This window comes from Tachypleus tridentatus, unplaced genomic scaffold (genome assembly GCF_004210375.1).
Source record: "Tachypleus tridentatus isolate NWPU-2018 unplaced genomic scaffold, ASM421037v1 Hic_cluster_1, whole genome shotgun sequence".
Classification (NCBI taxonomy): Eukaryota; Metazoa; Arthropoda; class Merostomata; order Xiphosura; family Limulidae; genus Tachypleus; species Tachypleus tridentatus.
The window spans coordinates 31,574,812-31,596,368 of NW_027467777.1; the positions used below are offsets into that span (position 1 = coordinate 31,574,812).

The 21,557-nt window shown below is 30.9% G+C and overlaps 1 protein-coding gene across 4 annotated transcripts in view; it reads left to right on the plus strand.

Annotated features, from left to right (window-relative positions):
* Nucleotides 1-21,557, plus strand: part of LOC143241960 (progranulin-like) — a 95,678-nt gene continuing 74,121 nt past the window's right edge. Inside the window, exons 1-3 of one of the 4 annotated variants that reach the window (XR_013022362.1) lie at nt 54-129; nt 438-521; nt 3,957-4,562. Coding sequence is in view for 2 of the 4 variants with exons in the window: in XM_076485292.1 (XP_076341407.1) it covers nt 464-521 (58 nt within the window). In the remaining 2 variants the exon portion in view is untranslated. Of the gene's footprint in view, nt 130-437; nt 522-3,956; nt 4,563-21,557 lie in introns of those variants that run through there. The other 3 variants (XM_076485292.1, XM_076485293.1, XM_076485294.1) reach the window with 3 other exon arrangements.

Here is a 21,557-nt window from a genome sequence, read left to right on the forward strand (position 1 = left end):
CTGACAAATCTCATTTCGTATTTTTGGTGAACATTTTACTATAAAAGATATGGACTGTTCGGTGTTTCTAGTACTGTCTGAAACAATAAACAAAACTTGCAAGTGAAGTTAACTGAAAATCATCGGAAGGTAGGATATCTTTATGTTGATACATTATGTGTGAAGTATCTGTTTTATAACTTTAGAAGTGATAATTTTCTTAGCATGTTTAAAATAAAAAAAACTTTTCTCTAAATAACAAGTGAAGTAAAATACTGTTTTTTATCGTGTTAAAATTATCATTCGTGATATTTGTAACAAACGACAGTTTAACAACAACACAGAATTACGTCTTTGTAATTTTTCAAAACAAAATTGTTCGTTTGTTTTCTGGAATTGCGTTGTAAGTTTTGTTCCTGTTTTAATAAATTGTTTTGATTTATTTTGAATCTCTTCAGTGTCTTGTGATTCGTATACTGTAGACATGAAGACCGCATTCCTGGTTCTGTTCTCTCTTGTCGTCCTAGCGGGAGACGCTTATGGTAAGTTTGTGAAAGAATTTTGATTTTACACGTCGGTTTGTCTTTATTATGTATTTAATCACGTGATCTGATTCTGCAAAGGAATTGTTGGAATCTGTGGAATGAACGACTTCCGACTAAATCATCAACCTGAACGTAAGTTATACAACACGATAAAACTAAAATCTACTAAACTGTTTAACACGGTAAAACTTTCATAAAATAAACAGTTAATTTTGTTGAACCAATCTCTCCATGTTTCTATTGTCATCTACAGCGCCATCGTCCGGAGAAACAAGAAGTAAAATAAGAAATAGGTCACATACATTAACAGATGGACGTGCACATGATATATAATTAATTCAGATAATTAGCCAAGTTATATTTTTATACTGTTTACAATTTATTTTTTTAAAATAGTTGAGTTAAAAACCTTTATCACAGACATGTTATTATACATCTTATAATATTAAAATTGAGGATTAAACGGTTATAGAAGTTGTGCTCTTTGTTAGGTTTCTTATTAATTTTTTGATATAAAACACACTTTTACACAGTAATTAAAATACTTGGTGTTGCTTCACTGGTGTAGAAACACCTGGTAGAGGACTACCCATTTGTCTACCCCTGTCATGTGTTTAATAACAACAACAGCTAAAAGTTATGTTTTCTTAACTTAGTCGCTTGATAGTATGAAGTAAAATAAAGGTTATTATGATATTACTTGGAAGAGTCGAAACGATCAGTGATAAACATTCTATTGTTAACACATAATGTAATATGAACGATGTCGTTATAACGTGACGGTGAATCCCACTATTCTTTGTTAAATGATTACCTCAATAATTGGCAATAGGTGGTTACACTGTTAAATTACGGATGGCTAGCGCAGATAACCTAAAGCAATATTTCACGACAGGGGATCAAAATGAAATAATCCTGTGACTCAGATATATTTAAAAATCTGATGAAATCTACATTTATGTGAAGATACATTCACATTCCATAACTTAATGATACAAAAATATTTTGGTGACCAAGGTAAGCACAACAGTCAGTGAAAATATCATCAACAAACATCAACCTATTAATAAGCATATTTTACAAAGAGAAAATCTCTTCTGTAGATTGGAGTTCATCACACACAAGTAACTTCTCTCCTAAATACCAAGTATTTGAGAATTTTCAGCAATACATAATGACCTACATTATAAAAAATGTATGTCATTAGAAACTGTAATAAAAATAATATGAAAGAATAGTTTTGTAATTCTAATTTATTGAAGCAATGTGCCAAGCAACTACATAAAGATTGTGGTAATAGGTTAAGTGACATATGGAATTACACTTGGCAATATTACATTGCATAAAAGGAAAATATGCCTTTATTTGTTCTAAATTACACTGTACATAGTAAATGTGCCAAAAACCACTAGGCATAATACATGACGTAGTTACTAACGAAACAAACCTAGATAACAAAAGAATTTAAGTTTAAAACAATTTTTTTAAAATTTCAATACACTGTGGTTGACCCCAAAACACTTTCTGTTTCATAATTTTCAATTTCTTCTCCTCTGAATCTTTGATATAAACATAATTAACTTTAAAGGGTAATTAATGTATTGTTTATTACAGTACTTTGACTTGAGTAATTTTATTCTGGCTAAATTATAATTGTTGAGATTGTTTTTTGAATATTATTACAATTATGTTTTATTTAATTATGAAAGTGAAATTATAAGTTATTATTAACTAATACTGTAAACAGCACACTAGAATACTTCCCGTAAGTACTGGATAAATAAAAACTTACACTTTATGAAGTTTGTCACAAAACTGAATGTAGATATACATATAAAAAGTTTATACACAGTTAAATACACTGTCGAGCACTTGTAGTGAGAAATAAACCTGATTAGTTTTAACGTGTATTAGAAAAGTTGTACACACAAAGTTATGGTAGCAGCAAACATTATGTTATAATTATACTTAAGTAAAACAAAATAGTGGGTTAGGCTTAGACAGAATTTTACAGAGGCTTAATTTTATAATTAACATTTTCCAACTCATTCTTTAAAAATAATTTCAATTTCACATCTTAACAAAAGTAATACCAGTAGCACTAAGCAATACTAAAGCTACACCCTGGTTATATTGTATAACAATTAGCAACAGTAATGTAGCCGTAGGTAAGTATTAACACATACATACATATATATATATATGCAAATTACAATCAACATAATCCACAAAACATTAAGTAATGCCACTGTAATAATACACTTTACACGGTTTATACTAACACTATTAACAGTATTACAGTAGGCCAATTTAACGAGCCAATTATCCGGTACAGTACGTCAGAAGATATATATACATGTAATTTGCAATATTTTGAAGTTTTTACTAGAAAATATATCTGATAAAGTATTTTACCTGCAACAATAATCACGTAGACTTTTTGTTATATCTCAAAACAATAATGATGAAATATTAAATAAGGTACCAAGAAATGTAACCATGTGGCAAGATCGAGATCAAGAAAGAAATAATTTTAGCCTGCCGGTAAAATTAAAACTACCTAATTTTCATTATTTTCCTGATTACAAACAAGTGTAGTGACAGTGAATGTCAGAAAACCTTACAACCTATTTTATTCATTCAACGTTCCAGTTTTACATGTTCATCAGGAGTATATAAATTATTAAATTACCTTCTTATTCAAATTTATTTCCATAATTTGCTTAATATTTCATTAAATACGTGAAGTAATATTTTCCTCTGATTGCAAGTTGGAAAAGAGTAGCATTTTTCCTGGCTGACAAAATATTTAACTGCAAAGTCTTAGTTTAACTGAATTCTGCCAGTGGTAATTTATTTTGCAATGTCTGAAATGAAAAAAAACAAAACGAATTGAGTTTGACGGCTTCTTGAGTGTTTGTTTGTTTATTTTGAATTTCGCACAAAGCAACTCGAGGGCTATCTGCGCCAGCCGTCCCTAATTTAGCAATGTGAGACAAGATGGAAGGCAGCTAGTCGTCACCATCCACCGCCAACTCTGGGGCTACTCTTTTACCAACGAATAGTGGGATTGACCGTACTTTATAACGTACCCAAGACTAAAAGGACGAGCATGTTTGGTGCGACGGTGATTCGAACTCGCGACCCTCAAATTATAAATCGAGCTCCTGGCCACTTCAGGATAGCAGTATATTATCAAAACATCACTTATTGATTACTTTATATGGGCGTCAGCGTGTGAAAATTTATTGTGACAGTACATGTGTATAGAAATACAAATGTGAAAATAAATATGTGTTGTTTTCAGCATACATTAGCGTTAGGTAAAATCAATCATTAGTGTTGTATAACTCGAATCAATTACAGAAATAACAACAATAATAATCACCATGACCATGGAAATAAAAATATGTGTTGTGTATTTTGTTATAGCAAAACCACAGTAGGTTACCTGCTATGCTCATTGAGCGGATTGAACCCCTGATGTTAGCGTTGTAAATCCGAAGACTTACCGCTGTCCCACTGATCTAAGATGTCAAGATACTGTGATATGAAGCTAACTGTGACAACCAACCTGGAAAAGGTATCATCTAAAAATGCAGTGCTTAAAATTTTATTCAATACCACGAATACAATGTTGAGTTTTCTGTTGAAACAGAGGAGGGAAAGCGTGATATACAGGTATATATGCGTTATTTCAACATTTTTAGTTTATTCTAAATTTATGCAGTTTTTGCATATGACACAGTCCAAAAACCTGTTGTTCTCTGGAGTTTATACCTGTTATGCTCATGGGAACTATAGCTAAACATTACTCATGAATGCAGACAAGAACAGTGTCCTCAGCCAGCAGGGCAGATGTTAAATTAGAATGACCAGCCATGTGGTTAGAAGAAACTGCTATCGTTAAATCTATAAGAGATTATAACTTTAAATAATCTCCAAGGATCCACAGTGAGTTGGCTGGCGGACTAACATTTCAATAGAAAGACATCACTTCATGAATTCACGAATCCAATAGCAGGTAACCATCCAACGTTTCTATTGTACGTTTTAACCTTGACAAAAATACGGTTTTCATTCGGTATTACATATTGTGTCTGGGTTATTTATTTTTAAATTTAGAATTACTTTATAATATCCTGCCGTTAGCCCTTGTTGGCCTTTGCTATCCTGTTCATTTTGAATATACTTGCGTATTGCTTACCAGACCAATTTTAAATCTTAACGGTTGGAGAAACGTAATATGTTTCTGAAGATATATAACACTAACTTTTAATATATATTTCTATATATTAGCTAATTACTTGTTTGTTGTTGATGAAAAATTTAAATTAATTAATATAGCCTAAAATTTGCTTTGTAACTTCGTAATAGCTGATTTATAGACTTAAAACCTGCATCAGTTTTCCTTCCTAAGGCCTAATGTGGTGAAAATGGGTCAGCGTTGATGACTAGCACAATTCCTGAAGAATCGATTCTCAGTTAACCCTACTTCTAACAAGTCTTGTTTTTAAATAATAGATGCTTTAACTTGTATGTGTATGTTTGAAAAAACCTAAATCTGTTGATTATTTGATTTGTTAATTGTCACTTGCACATTTATGTCAGTAGAGTATGACAGAAAATAAAAACTAAAAAAAACTCCCCCACCCAAAACATATTAACTCGTACAATTTATTTAACACTTAAGACAGTAAATATTTTAATCTCTTTTGTGGTAAAAGATATAAAACAACAACAAAATTTAGTTTTAGCATTTATAAATCGAAGGTTTGGTTTAGTTTAAATTTCGCGCAACTCTATACAAGGGCTATCTGCGCTAGCCGTCACTTATTTTACAGTGTAAGACTAGAGGAAAGACAGCTAGTCATCACCACCCACCGCCAACTCTTGGGCTACTCTTTTGCTGACGAATAGTGGGATTGACTTTTACATTATAACGCACACACAGTTGGAAGGGCGAACTTGTTTGGTGTGACAGGGATTTGATATAAACCGAAGGAACAGAAATATAAACGACAATAAAACAAGATAAAGTAATTTCAGAAACAAAAGACTAAACTACATTAAGCAGATATTCAAATTTACCGATGAAAACCAATTTATACGTTTCCATGAGAACGTATACCAAAATATCGTAGAAAGAAGGTTCAGTAGTAGAATATTTGAAAAAAGGTGAAACAAGGCTTAGAAATGGAGCGTTTGAAAATATCAGAAGAAGAGGTTTAGTCGCGAAATATTTAAAAAACGGAAGGAAAATTTCTTATGGGAACGATTATTTAGAAACTGAGACTCTTAACTGTAATTTATTTTCAAGACAGCATGAAATAAACGACTACCTGATACACAACAGTGTTTTAAACGACAGAAGTGACATGAATGACAAAATTAAACCCTACACAAAATGTTTCGTTAAAAACAAAACTGATAAGCAAATACAAAAGTAAAGAGCTTGTACTGTTGTAACACAGATATTAAATAACTTGTATTGTTGTAACACAGAAAGTAAAGAGTCTGTACTTGTTGTGATCCAGATAGTAGAGAGTCTATATTGTAACACAGATAATAAAGAACTTGTATTGTTGTAAAATATACAGTAAAGAGTCTGTATTGTTGTAACACAGGTGGTAAAATGTCTGTATTGTTATAACAGATATTAAAGAGTCTGTATTGTTGTAACACTGATAGTAGAGAGTCTATATTGTAACACAGATATTAAAAGTCTGTGTTATTGTAACACAGATAGTAAAGAGCTTGTATTGTTTCACCACAGATATTAAATAACACTTTGCTGTAACACAGATATAAAGATCATATTTTGCTGTCACACAGAATGTAGAGAGTCTGGTTTGTTGTAACACAGACAGTAATGAGCTTGTATTGTTGTAACACAGATAATATAGAGTGTATCATTGTGCTGAATGGTTCCCACAGAAAAACGATTACCAAGCAGGCCAGTAGGAAACACACAAATAACAGATATAACAACAGGTTTAATATTTTTGATAAATATCACATTAGGCTTCATGTGATTTGTTTGTTTACATACCTCATCTGTTTAGGGTTCCAAGTCAAGAGGTTCAGTACAAACAGTGATTCAGAGTTATTTTTTGTCTTTAAGTGTATGTAAGGGTTTCTTGGTCAAGGCTTGTGGAAAGCTAAGGGTAGATTAAAGCAATATTTTCACAAACCTTTGATAACTGTAATACAATAAAGGACGGAATATAAAAGTAAACTTCTAGATTTAATAAAAGGACTTCATGATAAAACAAATATTGTGTGTATCTTTGTAACTATTATAAGATTTACAATGTCAGTGAGAGGGAACGACTCCAACTTATGGTGTTTACCACATCAAGATGATGACTAGATGCATACTGTACTCCCATACTTCTGTTTATAGCTTTAGTACTCAAATTGAAAACATTAAAAATTAAACACATGTACAGCAGATGAAGCTAGAAATAGTTTCAAAGAAGGTTTAGCAGAAATGTTAAAAGAGTTAAAATGAAGATGAGCATATGAGAGAAGATAACTTCAAAACAGATGGTATTATTCCATGGACAACCACCATGCTGGAAAATAATTTACATGTCATGTACAAATGAACACAACTGATTGAATGAGATCATAAAAATCCCAGTAACCCAGTGATGGTAAGAGTTGATACAATAGGCACATTAGTTAGAAACTGTTTTGTGGTCCTGGAAATAGAATTTCTGATGGCAGAAATGAAATGTAGCAAGTGAAAAATTATAGATTCTTCAAGGAAGCAGTCTCTCGTGTAGATGGTATGGGTAATTTCTTGTTTAAATTAATTTTTCTGAACACTCTGATACCACAACAGATATAAATTCAGTTCTTAAGCAATGTGAGACATTTCGGAGTAGGTTATAAATGGTATGAATATCTGGTCACTAAATTATTGTTAGAATTTCTTTTTGAGATTATATTTATAGAATTTTGACATATCTTCACCTGTATGACATCACAAAAATTTAAATTACCCCTGATGATGTGATACCCACTTGAAATAAAAATGTATCTCAGAATGGCTGGTATTAACACTTTTATTGATAAGGAGAGAACAACGTTTTGACCTTTCTAGATTTAGATTACTCTTTATAAAATAAAATCATATAAATATATTATGTAATAAAATAATATACACTGGAATAACTACAAACACTGATTTGGTATATATTAATGTTATATGGTGACAGTTCTTTTCACATTCTCCAATCCTGATGTAACTTTAACCAATGAATGGTAAAACAGCTTGATGAAAACAGTACTGATACAGACGTTATTAAACTATATGTCCTCAAAGAAAAATTAAAACTACAACAAGTACATAAATAAACCACTACGAAAGACAGAACCAGAAAATGTCTAACATTACAATAATGAAGTTATTATCTATTCTATCAATATACAAGTATATATTAAAAACTGTAAGTTTTAGCTCTTATTTCTGTCACTCGTAACCTGTTGCTAAGTTTCTAGTAAAGAGGAATTTTCAAACTTTTCTTTGAGTAAACAATTTGAAAACAGTATTTTCTTTGTAGCACAGCAAACAAAAAAGCAGTGAAAAGTTCACAATTATTAAAAAACAGATAAATATCCTAAAAACAGAACTCTAGTGGTAAACCACTGTTAAATAGATAAATATCCTAAAAACAGAACTCTAGTGGTAAACCACATTTAAATAGATAAATATCCTAAAAACAGAACTCTAGTGGTAAACCACTGTTAAATAGATAAATATCCTAAAAACAGAACTCTAGTGGTAAACCACTGTTAAATAGATAAATATCCTAAAAACAGAACTCTAGTGGTAAACCACATTTAAATAGATAAATATCCTAAAAACAGAACTCTAGTGGTAAACCACTGTTAAATAGATAAATATCCTAAAAACAGAACTCTAGTGGTAAACCACATTTAAATAGATAAATATCCTAAAAACAGAACTCTAGTGGTAAACCACTGTTAAATAGATAAATATCCTAAAAAACAGAACTCTAGTGGTAAACCACTTTAAATAGATAAATATCCTAAAAAACAGAACTCTAGTGGTAAACCACTGTTAAATAGATAAATATCCTAAAAACAGAACTCTAGTGGTAAACCACTGTTAAATAGATAAATATCCTAAAAACAGAACTCTAGTGGTAAACCACTGTTAAATAGATAAATATCCTAAAAACAGAACTCTAGTGGTAAACCACTGTTAAATAGATAAATATCCTAAAAACAGAACTCTAGTGGTAAACCACTGTAAAATAGATAAATATCCTAAAAACAGAACTCTAGTGGTAAACCACTGTTAAAAAGGATAAATATCCTAAAAACAGAACTCTAGTGGTAAACCACTGTTAAATAGATAAATATCCTAAAAACAGAACTCTTGTGGTAAACCACTGTAAAATAGATAAATATCCTAAAAACAGAACTCTAGTGGTAAACCACTGTTAAAAAGGATAAATATCCTAAAAACAGAACTCTAGTGGTAAACCACTGTAAAATAGATAAATATCCTAAAAACAGAACTCTAGTGGTAAACCACTGTTAAAAAGGATAAATATCCTAAAAACAGAACTCTAGTGGTAAACCACTGTTAAATAGATAAATATCCTAAAAACAGAACTCTTGTGGTAAACCACTGTAAAATAGATAAATATCCTAAAAACAGAACTCTTGTGGTAAACCACTGTAAAATAGATAAATATCCTAAAAACAGAACTCTAGTGGTAAACCACTGTTAAATAGATAAATATCCTAAAAACAGAACTCTAGTGGTAAACCACTGTTAAATAGATAAATATCCTAAAAACAGAACTCTAGTGGTAAACCACTGTTAAATAGATAAATATCCTAAAAACAGAACTCTTGTGGTAAACCACTGTAAAATAGATAAATATCCTAAAAACAGAACTCTAGTGGTAAACCACTGTTAAATAGATAAATATCCTAAAAACAGAACTCTAGTGGTAAACCACTGTTAAAAAGGATAAATATCCTAAAAACAGAACTCTTGTGGTAAACCACTGTAAAATAGATAAATATCCAAAAACAGAACTCTAGTGGTAAACCACTGTTAAATAGATAAATATCCTAAAAACAGAACTCTAGTGGTAAACCACTGTTAAATAGATAAATATCCTAAAAAAAACAGAACTCTTGTGGTAAACCACTGTTAAATAGATAAATATCCTAAAAACAGAACTCTAGTGGTAAACCACTGTTAAAAAGGATAAATATCCTAAAAACAGAACTCTTGTGGTAAACCACTGTAAAATAGATAAATATCCTAAAAACAGAACTCTAGTGGTAAACCACTGTTAAATAGATAAATATCCTAAAAACAGAACTCTAGTGGTAAACCACTGTAAAATAGATAAATATCCTAAAAACAGAACTCTAGTGGTAAACCACTGTTAAATAGATAAATATCCTAAAAACAGAACTGTAGTGGTAAACCACTGGTAAATAGATAAATATCCTAAAAACAGAACTGTAGTGGTAAACCACTGGTAAATAGATAAATATCCTAAAAACAGAACTCTAGTGGTAAACCACTGTTAAATAGATAAATATCCTAAAAACAGAACTCTTGTGGTAAACCACTGTAAAATAGATAAATATCCTAAAAACAGAACTCTAGTGGTAAACCACTGTTAAAAAGGATAAATATCCTAAAAACAGAACTCTAGTGGTAAACCACTGTTAAATAGATAAATATCCTAAAAACAGAACTCTAGTGGTAAACCACATTTAAATAGATAAATATCCTAAAAACAGAACTCCAGTGGTAAACCACTGTTAAAAAGGATAAATATCCTAAAACAGAACTCTTGTGGTAAACCACTGTTAAAAAGATAAATATCCTAAAAACAGAACTCTAGTGGTAAACCACTGTTAAAAGGATAAATATCCTAAAAACAGAACTCTAGTGGTAAACCACTGTTAAATAGATAAATATCCTAAAAACAGAACTCTAGTGGTAAACCACTTTAAATAGATAAATATCCTAAAAAACAGAACTCTAGTGGTAAACCACTGTTAAAAAAGGATAAATATCCTAAAAACAGAACTCTTGTGGTAAACCACTGTTAAAAGATAAATATCCTAAAACAGAACTCTAGTGGTAAACCACTGTTAAAATAGATAAATATCCTAAAAACAGAACTCTAGTGGTAAACCACTGTTAAATAGATAAATATCCTAAAAACAGAACTCTAGTGGTAAACCACTGTTAAAAGGATAAATATCCTAAAAAAACAGAACTCTAGTGGTAAACCACTGTTAAAAAGGATAAATATCCTAAAACAGAACTCTAGTGGTAAACCACTGTTAAAAAAAAGATAAATATCCTAAAAACAGAACTCTTGTGGTAAACCACTGTAAAATAGATAAATATCCTAAAAACAGAACTCTTGTGGTAAACCACTGTTAAAAGGATAAATATCCTAAAAACAGAACTCTTGTGGTAAACCACTGTTAAAAGGATAAATATCCTAAAAACAGAACTCTAGTGGTAAACCACTGTTAAAAGGATAAATATCCTAAAACAGAACTCTAGTGGTAAACCACTGTTAAAAAGATAAATATCCTAAAAACAGAACTCTTGTGGTAAACCACTGTTAAAAGGATAAATATCCTAAAACAGAACTCTAGTGGTAAACCACTGTTAAAAGGATAAATATCCTAAAAAAAACAGAACTCAGTGGTAAACCACTGTTAAAATAGATAAATATCCTAAAAACAGAACTCTAGTGGTAAACCACTGTTAAAAAGATAAATATCCTAAAAACAGAACTCTAGTGGTAAACCACTGTTAAAAGGATAAATATCCTAAAAAACAGAACTCTAGTGGTAAACCACTGTTAAAAGGATAAATATCCTAAAAACAGAACTCTAGTGGTAAACCACTGTTAAAAGGATAAATATCCTAAAAAACAGAACTCTAGTGGTAAACCACTGTTAAATAGATAAATATCCTAAAAACAGAACTCTAGTGGTAAACCACTGTTAAAAGGATAAATATCCAAAAACAGAACTCTAGTGGTAAACCACTGTTAAAAAGGATAAATATCCTAAAACAGAACTCTAGTGGTAAACCACTGTTAAAAAGATAAATATCCTAAAAACAGAACTCTTGTGGTAAACCACTGTTAAAAAGGATAAATATCCTAAAAACAGAACTCTTGTGGTAAACCACTGTTAAAAGGATAAATATCCTAAAAAACAGAACTCTAGTGGTAAACCACTGTTAAAAAGGATAAATATCCTAAAACAGAACTCAGTGGTAAACCACTGTTAAAAAGGATAAATATCCTAAAAACAGAACTCTTGTGGTAAACCACTGTTAAAAAAGGATAAATATCCTAAAAAAACAGAACTCTAGTGGTAAACCACTGTTAAATAGATAAATATCCTAAAAACAGAACTCTAGTGGTAAACCACTGTTAAAAAGGATAAATATCCTAAAAACAGAACTCCAGTGGTAAACCACTGTTAAAAGGATAAATATCCTAAAAAACAGAACTCTTGTGGTAAACCACTGTTAAAAGGATAAATATCCTAAAAACAGAACTCTAGTGGTAAACCACTGTTAAAAGGATAAATATCCTAAAAACAGAACTCTAGTGGTAAACCACTGTTAAAAAGATAAATATCCTAAAACAGAACTCTTGTGGTAAACCACTGTTAAAAAGGATAAATATCCTAAAAACAGAACTCTAGTGGTAAACCACTGTTAAATAGATAAATATCCTAAAAACAGAACTCTAGTGGTAAACCACTGTTAAAAAGGATAAATATCCTAAAAAACAGAACTCTTGTGGTAAACCACTGTTAAAAAGGATAAATATCCTAAAACAGAACTCCAGTGGTAAACCACTGTTAAAAAAGTAAAATAGATAAATATCCTAAAAACAGAACTCTTGTGGTAAACCACTGTTAAAAAGGATAAATATCCTAAAAACAGAACTCTAGTGGTAAACCACTGTTAAAAGGATAAATATCCTAAAAACAGAACTCTAGTGGTAAACCACTGTTAAAAAGGATAAATATCCTAAAACAGAACTCTAGTGGTAAACCACTGTTAAAAAAGGATAAATATCCTAAAAACAGAACTCTTGTGGTAAACCACTGTTAAAAAGGATAAATATCCGAAAAACAGAACTCTAGTGGTAAACCACTGTTAAAAAGGATAAATATCCTAAAAACAGAACTCCAGTGGTAAACCACTGTTAAAAAAAGGATAAATATCCAAAAACAGAACTCTTGTGGTAAACCACTGTTAAAAGGATAAATATCCTAAAAACAGAACTCTAGTGGTAAACCACTGTAAAAAAGGATAAATATCCTAAAAACAGAACTCTAGTGGTAAACCACTGTTAAAAAAGGATAAATATCCTAAAAAAAACAGAACTCAGTGGTAAACCACTGTTAAAAGGATAAATATCCTAAAAACAGAACTCTAGTGGTAAACCACTGTTAAATAGATAAATATCCTAAAACAGAACTCTAGTGGTAAACCACTGTTAAAAAGGATAAATATCCTAAAAAACAGAACTCTAGTGGTAAACCACTGTTAAATAGATAAATATCCAAAAAACAGAACTCTAGTGGTAAACCACTGTTAAAAGGATAAATATCCTAAAAACAGAACTCTAGTGGTAAACCACTGTTAAAAAGGATAAATATCCTAAAACAGAACTCTAGTGGTAAACCACTGTTAAAAGGATAAATATCCTAAAAACAGAACTCTTGTGGTAAACCACTGTTAAAAAGGATAAATATCCTAAAACAGAACTCTAGTGGTAAACCACTGTTAAAAAGGATAAATATCCTAAAACAGAACTCCAGTGGTAAACCACTGTTAAAAAGGATAAATATCCTAAAAACAGAACTCATGTGGTAAACCACTGTTAAAAAGGATAAATATCCTAAAAACAGAACTCTAGTGGTAAACCACTGTTAAATATATAAATATCCTAAAAAACAGAACTCTAGTGGTAAACCACTGTTAAAAGGATAAATATCCTAAAAACAGAACTCTAGTGGTAAACCACTGTTAAATAGATAAATATCCTAAAACAGAACTCTAGTGGTAAACCACTGTTAAAAGGATAAATATCCTAAAAACAGAACTCTAGTGGTAAACCACTGTTAAAAAGGATAAATATCCTAAAAACAGAACTCCAGTGGTAAACCACTGTTAAAAGGATAAATATCCTAAAAACAGAACTCTAGTGGTAAAACCACTGTTAAAAAGGATAAATATCCTGTAAAAAGGATAAATATAAAAAACAGAACTCCAGTGGTAAACCACTGTTAAAAAGGATAAATATCCTAAAAACAGAACTCTTGTGGTAAACCACTGTTAAAAAGGATAAATATCCTAAAAACAGAACTCTAGTGGTAAACCACTGTTAAAAAGGATAAATATCCTAAAAAACAGAACTCAGTGGTAAACCACTGTTAAAGGATAAATATCCAAAAACAGAACTCTTGTGGTAAACCACTGTTAAAAGGATAAATATCCTAAAAACAGAACTCTAGTGGTAAACCACTGTTAAATATATAAATATCCGAAAAACAGAACTCTAGTGGTAAACCACTGTTGAAAAGGATAAATATCCGAAAAACAGAACTCTAGTGGTAAACCACTGTTAAAAGGATAAATATCCTAAAAAACAGAACTCCAGTGGTAAACCACTGTTAAAAAGGATAAATATCCTAAAAACAGAACTCTTGTGGTAAACCACTGTTAAAAAGGATAAATATCCTAAAAACAGAACTCTAGTGGTAAACCACTGTTAAATATATAAATATCCGAAAAACAGAACTCCAGTGGTAAACCACTGTTAAAAAGGATAAATATCCGAAAAACAGAACTCTAGTGGTAAACCACTGTTAAAAAGGATAAATATCCTAAAAACAGAACTCTAGTGGTAAACCACTGTTAAAAAAAAGGATAAATATCCTAAAACAGAACTCTCAGTGGTAAACCACTGTTAAAAAAGGATAAATATCCTAAAAACAGAACTCTTGTGGTAAACCACTGTTAAAAAGGATAAATATCCTAAAAACAGAACTCTTGTGGTAAACCACTGTTAAATAGATAAATATTCTAAAAACAGAACTCTTGTGGTAAACCACTGTTAAATAGATAAATATCCTAAAAACAGAACTCTAGTGGTAAACCACTGTTAAAAAGGATAAATATCCTAAAAACAGAACTCCAGTGGTAAACCACTGTTAAATAGATAAATATCCTATTAACAGAACTCTTGTGGTAAACCACTGTTAAATAAATAAATATCCCAAAAACAGAACTCTAGTGGTAAACCACTGTTAAAAAATACACAGGTAACCTGTTTTAATTTAAATAAAACTTGATACATAAACTACCAAAGCAAGTTGTTTGTACAGACAACTTTCAACCAAATAAAACATGCAACAACCTAGTGATTGGGCTGTAAATTATTAAACACTTACAATAAAGATGAGATTATGTTGACTTCTGTAATTTATTACAAACTTACAATAAAGATGGTGTCATGTTAACTACTGATGAGAATTATTAAACACTTACAGTGAAGATGGTATTAAGTTAACTACTGATGTAAATTATTAAACACTTACAGTGAAGATGGTATCAAGTTAAATACTGATGTAAATTAATAAACACTTACAGTAAAGATGGTATCAAGTTAACTACTGATGTAATTTATTAAACACTTACAGTGAAGATGGTATTAAGTTAACTACTGATGTAAATTATTAAACACTAACAGTAAAGATGGTATCAAGTTAACTACTGATGTAAATTATTTAACACTTACAGTAAAGATGGTATTATGTTAACTACTGATGTAAATTATTAAACACTAACAGTGAAGATGGTATCAAGTTAACTACTGGTGTAAATTATTAAACACTACCTGTGAATATGGTATCAAGTTAACTACTGATGTAAATTATTAAACACTTAGAGTAAAAATGGTATCAAGTTAACTACTGATGTAAATTATTAAACACTTACAATAAAGATGGTATCAAGTTAACTGATGATGTAAATTATTAAACACTCACAATAAAGATGGTATGAAGTAAACTGCTGATGTAAATTATTTAACACTAAGAATAAAGATGGTATCAAGTTAATTATTGTAACTTATTAAACAGTTACAATAAGATAGTCTGTCCTACAACAACTGTTTGTGTTAGTAAGTAGTAATGTTTAAATATATTCATGTCACTAACAGGTATACTACTGATTACATTAAAATGATTCAATATAACCAACTCAAACCTTTCATGAGATTGATTGATATAAACGGTAAAACTTTCATAAAATAAAAGTTCTACTCTATGTTAAAAAAGTACCAGTTTGTTAAGAACTGGTCTAAATTTAAAAATTACTTTAGGATCAATGTAACCAGATTCTTGTGTATAGCCATGGTGAAGGATCTTTTATTTAAAACTGAATTATATTATAGAGTAATGGTTGTTGTATATATATATCATAACTGTTTTTCTAACTGTGAGAGTATAAATGCTTATTATTTTTCTATTCATTATATGGAGGAAATGTTTTAGTTAGATAAATAGATAACGACTTGTACTCTACATCCATCATAGTAAATAAATTAGAAATGAAGTTATGAGGAAAAACACCTGTCTTAACTAGTAGTGTAAGCTGTCCAAACAACAGCTACATGCGTTATATAAACAATTATTTACAGTGTACAAACAGTTTATTAACTAATATATAAATTATTAGATGATTGATCCAAATGGTCTAATATACTTCATTTTATCCACGTGTTTATACTTTCATTAAAAACATGAAACATAGCTATTAGAATAATAATAAGAGTGGGAAACATCAATGTAATAATTCCTACATCATGACCACTAGATGGAAGCACATTTTAGTCACATCATATCAATACTTATCAGTTCAACTCTGTTTTGGTAATTAACAATAGCTAAGATAAATATTGTTAACACTAAATATTATGAGAAAATGTTCTGAGGTGTTTCCCAGTTACATCAACTTTTTACTTTGCTGATTCAAGTATTTATGTCACGAAAATCACAAATAAAAACAAAACAATATCATTCTTTAAAAATCGTAGAAATCTTCGACATCAGACTGGTACATGTCTTAGTTGAATTTGATCTTGGCTTTTGATTCGTGGTGATTCAATCATTATATTTCTGAATTACCTAATGGTACAGTAGTAATGGTAAAGATTGTGTTTGAATAAGAAACTAAACATTTGTTTTTATCTGTTGTTCTCGTGCTAATAGTGTTTATGTCTTATTGTAATTCTGGATTACAAGACCACAACTCAAAGTAAACGTTAGTTACATTACAGTCGTATTTACCAGGTCCAAACCGTGGTATGTTTAGTGACTTTTCTTAATGTTGAATTAGAAGTGAATGATGCTAAATGTTTTATACTTAATGTATTGGAAGTCCACAATTACGGTTCCCGATGACAGATTTTCTAATTCTATTGTACAGAGTGAGAAAAGATATAAAGTTGGACGTAAAAACTTTATATAACTTAATAATTAGGGTTAGTCATAATAAACAAAAAATTCAATACATCTACATTTTAACGTGGTAAATAAGCTTAAAATTTTGTAAGTTGTATAGAAAGAAGTTAACTCTTTACTGGTACAACTACAAAGTTCAAAAGAAGTTGTTTTTTTTTTTAGTTTTATTTTACAGACAACACAAAAAGATAGCCAAAATTCAAGTCATAATGAGACTTTACCATTTCATTTATTTATCGAACCGGGCCCGGCATGGCCTAGCGCGTAATGCGTGCGACTCGTAATCCGACGGTCGCGGGTTCGTGCCTGCGTCGCGCTAAACATGCTCGCCCTCCCAGCCGTGGGGGCGTATAATGTGACGGTCAATTCCACTATTCGTTGGTAAAAGAGTAGCCCAAGAGTTGGCGGTGGGTGGTGATGACTAGTTGCCTTCCCTCTAGTCTTACACTGCTAAATTAGGGACGGCTAGCACATATAGCCCTCGAGTAGCTTTGTGCGAAATTTCCAAACAAACAAACAAACACACAAAATTTATCGAACCATGGCTCAAAATGTCACGCTTACCGGAAGTATTCCTTTGTTGACGTCATCCCCAGAGACCTGTAAGTGTATTCTTACAAATACAAGCTATAACTCATGATGTTATATGAACACAAAGTAATGCTTGTTAGTGGCTAGTTAAAAAGGAAGACATAGAAAAGCTTACAGTTATTACATAAGCACTCTCTTTTTTTGTTTACTAGTAAAACATAAGTAAATTCAATTCTGAAAAGCCCGTACGGTACAGCTTGATATTTTCTCCCGCATATATAAGTACGATCAATGACCGTTAACAGAAATACTTTTGTGTTGACAGATTCTTAAACAAACACCTTAACACACAGAATCGAATAAATATAGACATCGCCATTTAAACATAGAAATAATGTTCAGAAAAATTAAAATTTCATTATCTTCGATCATCGTTTTGAGTGCTCTAGTAACACTAAAAATGGCTATATCTGGAAAAATTTAAATATTTTCCAAAAACCTGATTGAACGCTCACATAACAAAAAGTGCCGGCATTTTCAATTTTGTTTGAATATTTGAAAACGTCAGAAATTGATTGTTTTTATGGATATTTGTGAGAGCTCAAAATAATAACAAAATGTTTGTGTTCAGAAGCACTTTTGTTTCCCATAATTTTAATTAAACACCTTGTCCAGTAAAATTATTTAAAATAATAATTTGTTAATATTTAAGTTATATGAAATAGATTAATTTAGTGTTTATTACGTGAATTATTTCTAATTTATTTCATTTCTTTATAAACAAAAGTTGTTTTTATTTACAGCTCAACGTTAGGTGTATGATTAAATTTGTTATGAAATCCTTGGATCTGAGATATTTCGGTTGTTTGTTGATCATTTACACCGGGTTATCTGTGCTTTTCTTAACTTAAGTTTCTAAACCTGATTTTTTGCATTGTAATCCTGTATACTTACCGCTGAGCCAATTGGGGTGAGCGTTAGAGATCATGGAAGTTTGAAAATCGACAGAACCCTAACTAAAACTGGATTTGGTACAAAAGTAAATTTGGAGCCATGGAGCGTTATAGAAGTAGTGAAAAAATAATACTATCTCAAGAGATGACGAGAAATATTGTTGATTACTTACTTTTCATTTAAATTACAAGATCCAAAATTCAACAAAAGATATATATAAATTTTCTCTTACTATCTTGTCACGAATAAACAATACTGTAATTGATCACTTACCGTCATGAATAAACAATACTGTAGCTTCATCACTTAACGTCACGAATAAACAATACTGCAAATTCATCACTTGACGTCACGAAAGAACAATACTGTAACTTCATCACTTGACGTCACGAATAAACAATACTGCAAATTCATCACTTGACGTCACGAATAAACTATACTGTACCTTCATCACTTAACGTCACGAATAAACAATACTGTAACTTCATCACTTAACGTCACGAATAAACAATACTGTAACTTCATCACTTAATTTTCGTTAATTAATAATGCGAAAAGTAGATCGTTTCGGGAATATTTTGTTTTGTTCTGTTTTGAAAGTTCCCCTCTGGTATAGCAGTAAGTCTAAACATTTACGACGCGAAAGTCAGGGGTTCGGTATCTGGACACATCATATAGCCCGATGTGGCTTTGTTATATGAAGAATAACAAAACACACGCTTTTGAAAAACCAATTTAATGTTAACTTTGTTTCTTGCATTCCAACATTTAGAACTGACACATTTCGTGAATATACTTTTTCGTGTATAATGTTATGTTTTCTGATCCCTTATACATCATAGAGCAATTCATTTATGTTGAGTTGTATCACATAATACATGCTATTAGTTGAATGTGTTAAAATATTGTATACCTTTCAAGAAATTGTTTCTCACTAATTTCTTCATATTTTTACCTTTAGGGTTAACTGGACTCTAGAAGTTTGCAGTCAAGAAAGCTGGAACAAAGTTTTCATAAAAATAACAAAACAATGTACTTTTCCAAGGGAACCCACCAGGATTTCCCCAGATATTTCGTTAGTCCAGTCCACACCTGTTTACTTCGCTCAAGAGCTTGTACTTACTTGACTTTAGTATATTTTAGTTTTGTTTTATGTAAAATGCATTAAAATTAGCGAAACAGGTTTACGAATTTCTTCAAAATAAATTCCTGAATACTCTAAACTGCGCACACTCGTGGTATGTAAATTCATAACTGTTATTTTCACTTTCTTTTGTTAGTAAGTTTAGCATTTCAAGTTATTTTAGAAACGTGATCACACGTGGAAGTTTCTAGTCGATTGTGAAGTTCTTAACGTGAAAACGTTGGTTTAGAAATAATATTGGTAATTTTCTTTCACTCTAGTTAATTATTTCATAAGTCATTTCTCTACAATATTACAGAAGCTTTCTCTTAAGAATGGCTATTGTAAAAAATAATTCCTTTTATAAAGGTTGGTAGCGATATTTTTCACTGACAGGTTAGTGATGTTTGTAGTGCATGTGTTTTGAAAGGATAGCATTATACATTCGCGTGTATAATACTAACTTCTCTTAGCTTGGAACACAGTTTAGGAGTTTGATATATAAATAATTTAAAGACAGGTTTCACACACATCTAGACTCATCTAAAGATAGGCCTAATAAAAGTGCTATGTTTTTCCTATCTGGTCGTCTGTTGATTAAATCAAATAAATGCAAAATGCTTTTTTACTTTCCTTGAATTATGTTTTTACTTAGTCGTTTGTTTCCTCTTTGGGCCGCCTGTTACTTATGGGTCATTACCAGAAAGGTAAGATAGTGCAACATAGAATACCACAAGTGCTCTGTGAGTCTCTCCTTCTCCTATTCTACCGTCACTTCTACTCTGTGCTGAGCGTTAAAGGTGAGAGCTGTTATACCTAAACTCTGACATGAAGGCAGGTACGTTTTTATTTTACATGTTTCATTAATTTTGAAGAACACAGGACCGTGTCGGTAAAACAACTGACCACTTTCAACACACGCTGTCGCATTTAGAAGAAATGTGTTATCCTTTAGGAGTGTAAGAACATGCGCACTTTTATCCTGACCTAAAATAGGTCCCAATAGATTCTAGCACCTCTGGCAGCGTATATCCTCAGCTGAATTATACCGCACATGACTCACTGTTGTTGAATTATTTCAGTCTCTGACACGTGGCAGTCTATGCATGTTTAGAAGTAAAGTTACTTAACAACAAAATATATATTTCGTTCAACTGTTCCAGTCGAAATTAAGTTGGATGAATCGTGGAAAGTTACCTAGTTTGATGTGTGATGAAATCTGAATATTTGTTGTTATAAACAATACGGTTTATAATCAGTGATGACGAGAAAAATATATGTGTAAAAATGGTTCGTTTGCTGGGGGTTGTTGTATTAGTAAGGGTTCTTTAATTTGTTTGTTTCTTTATTTAAAGTTTGGGTGTTTTCTATGGTTATGTTGTGTTTATTTGATTTTCAGTGTTCGAAAACGTGTGAAGGTGAATACGAAGAAAGCAATCACATGTCATTTCTTAACCTTAAAATTACAAGAACCGATACACAATTTATAACAGAAATCCACCGGAAAATCACCCATACTGGACTATACATTCCTTGGGACTCAGCACATGAAACAAAACAAAAACTCAACATACTTAGAAATCAGATAAACACAGCCATAAAACTATGCTCGCCACATAAAATTAACGATGAATTAGACAAAATAAAACAATACTTCATCAACATCAATAAGTTTCCTCCACAAACCGTAGAAAACATTATACGCACACACCTAGACAGAAAGCAAAATCAACCAACAGAAGTAAATATATCTCACGAATCAAAAAATCACGAAACCATATACTGCTGTATACCATATATTCCTGACATCAGCAAACAAATAACAAACATTTGGCAAA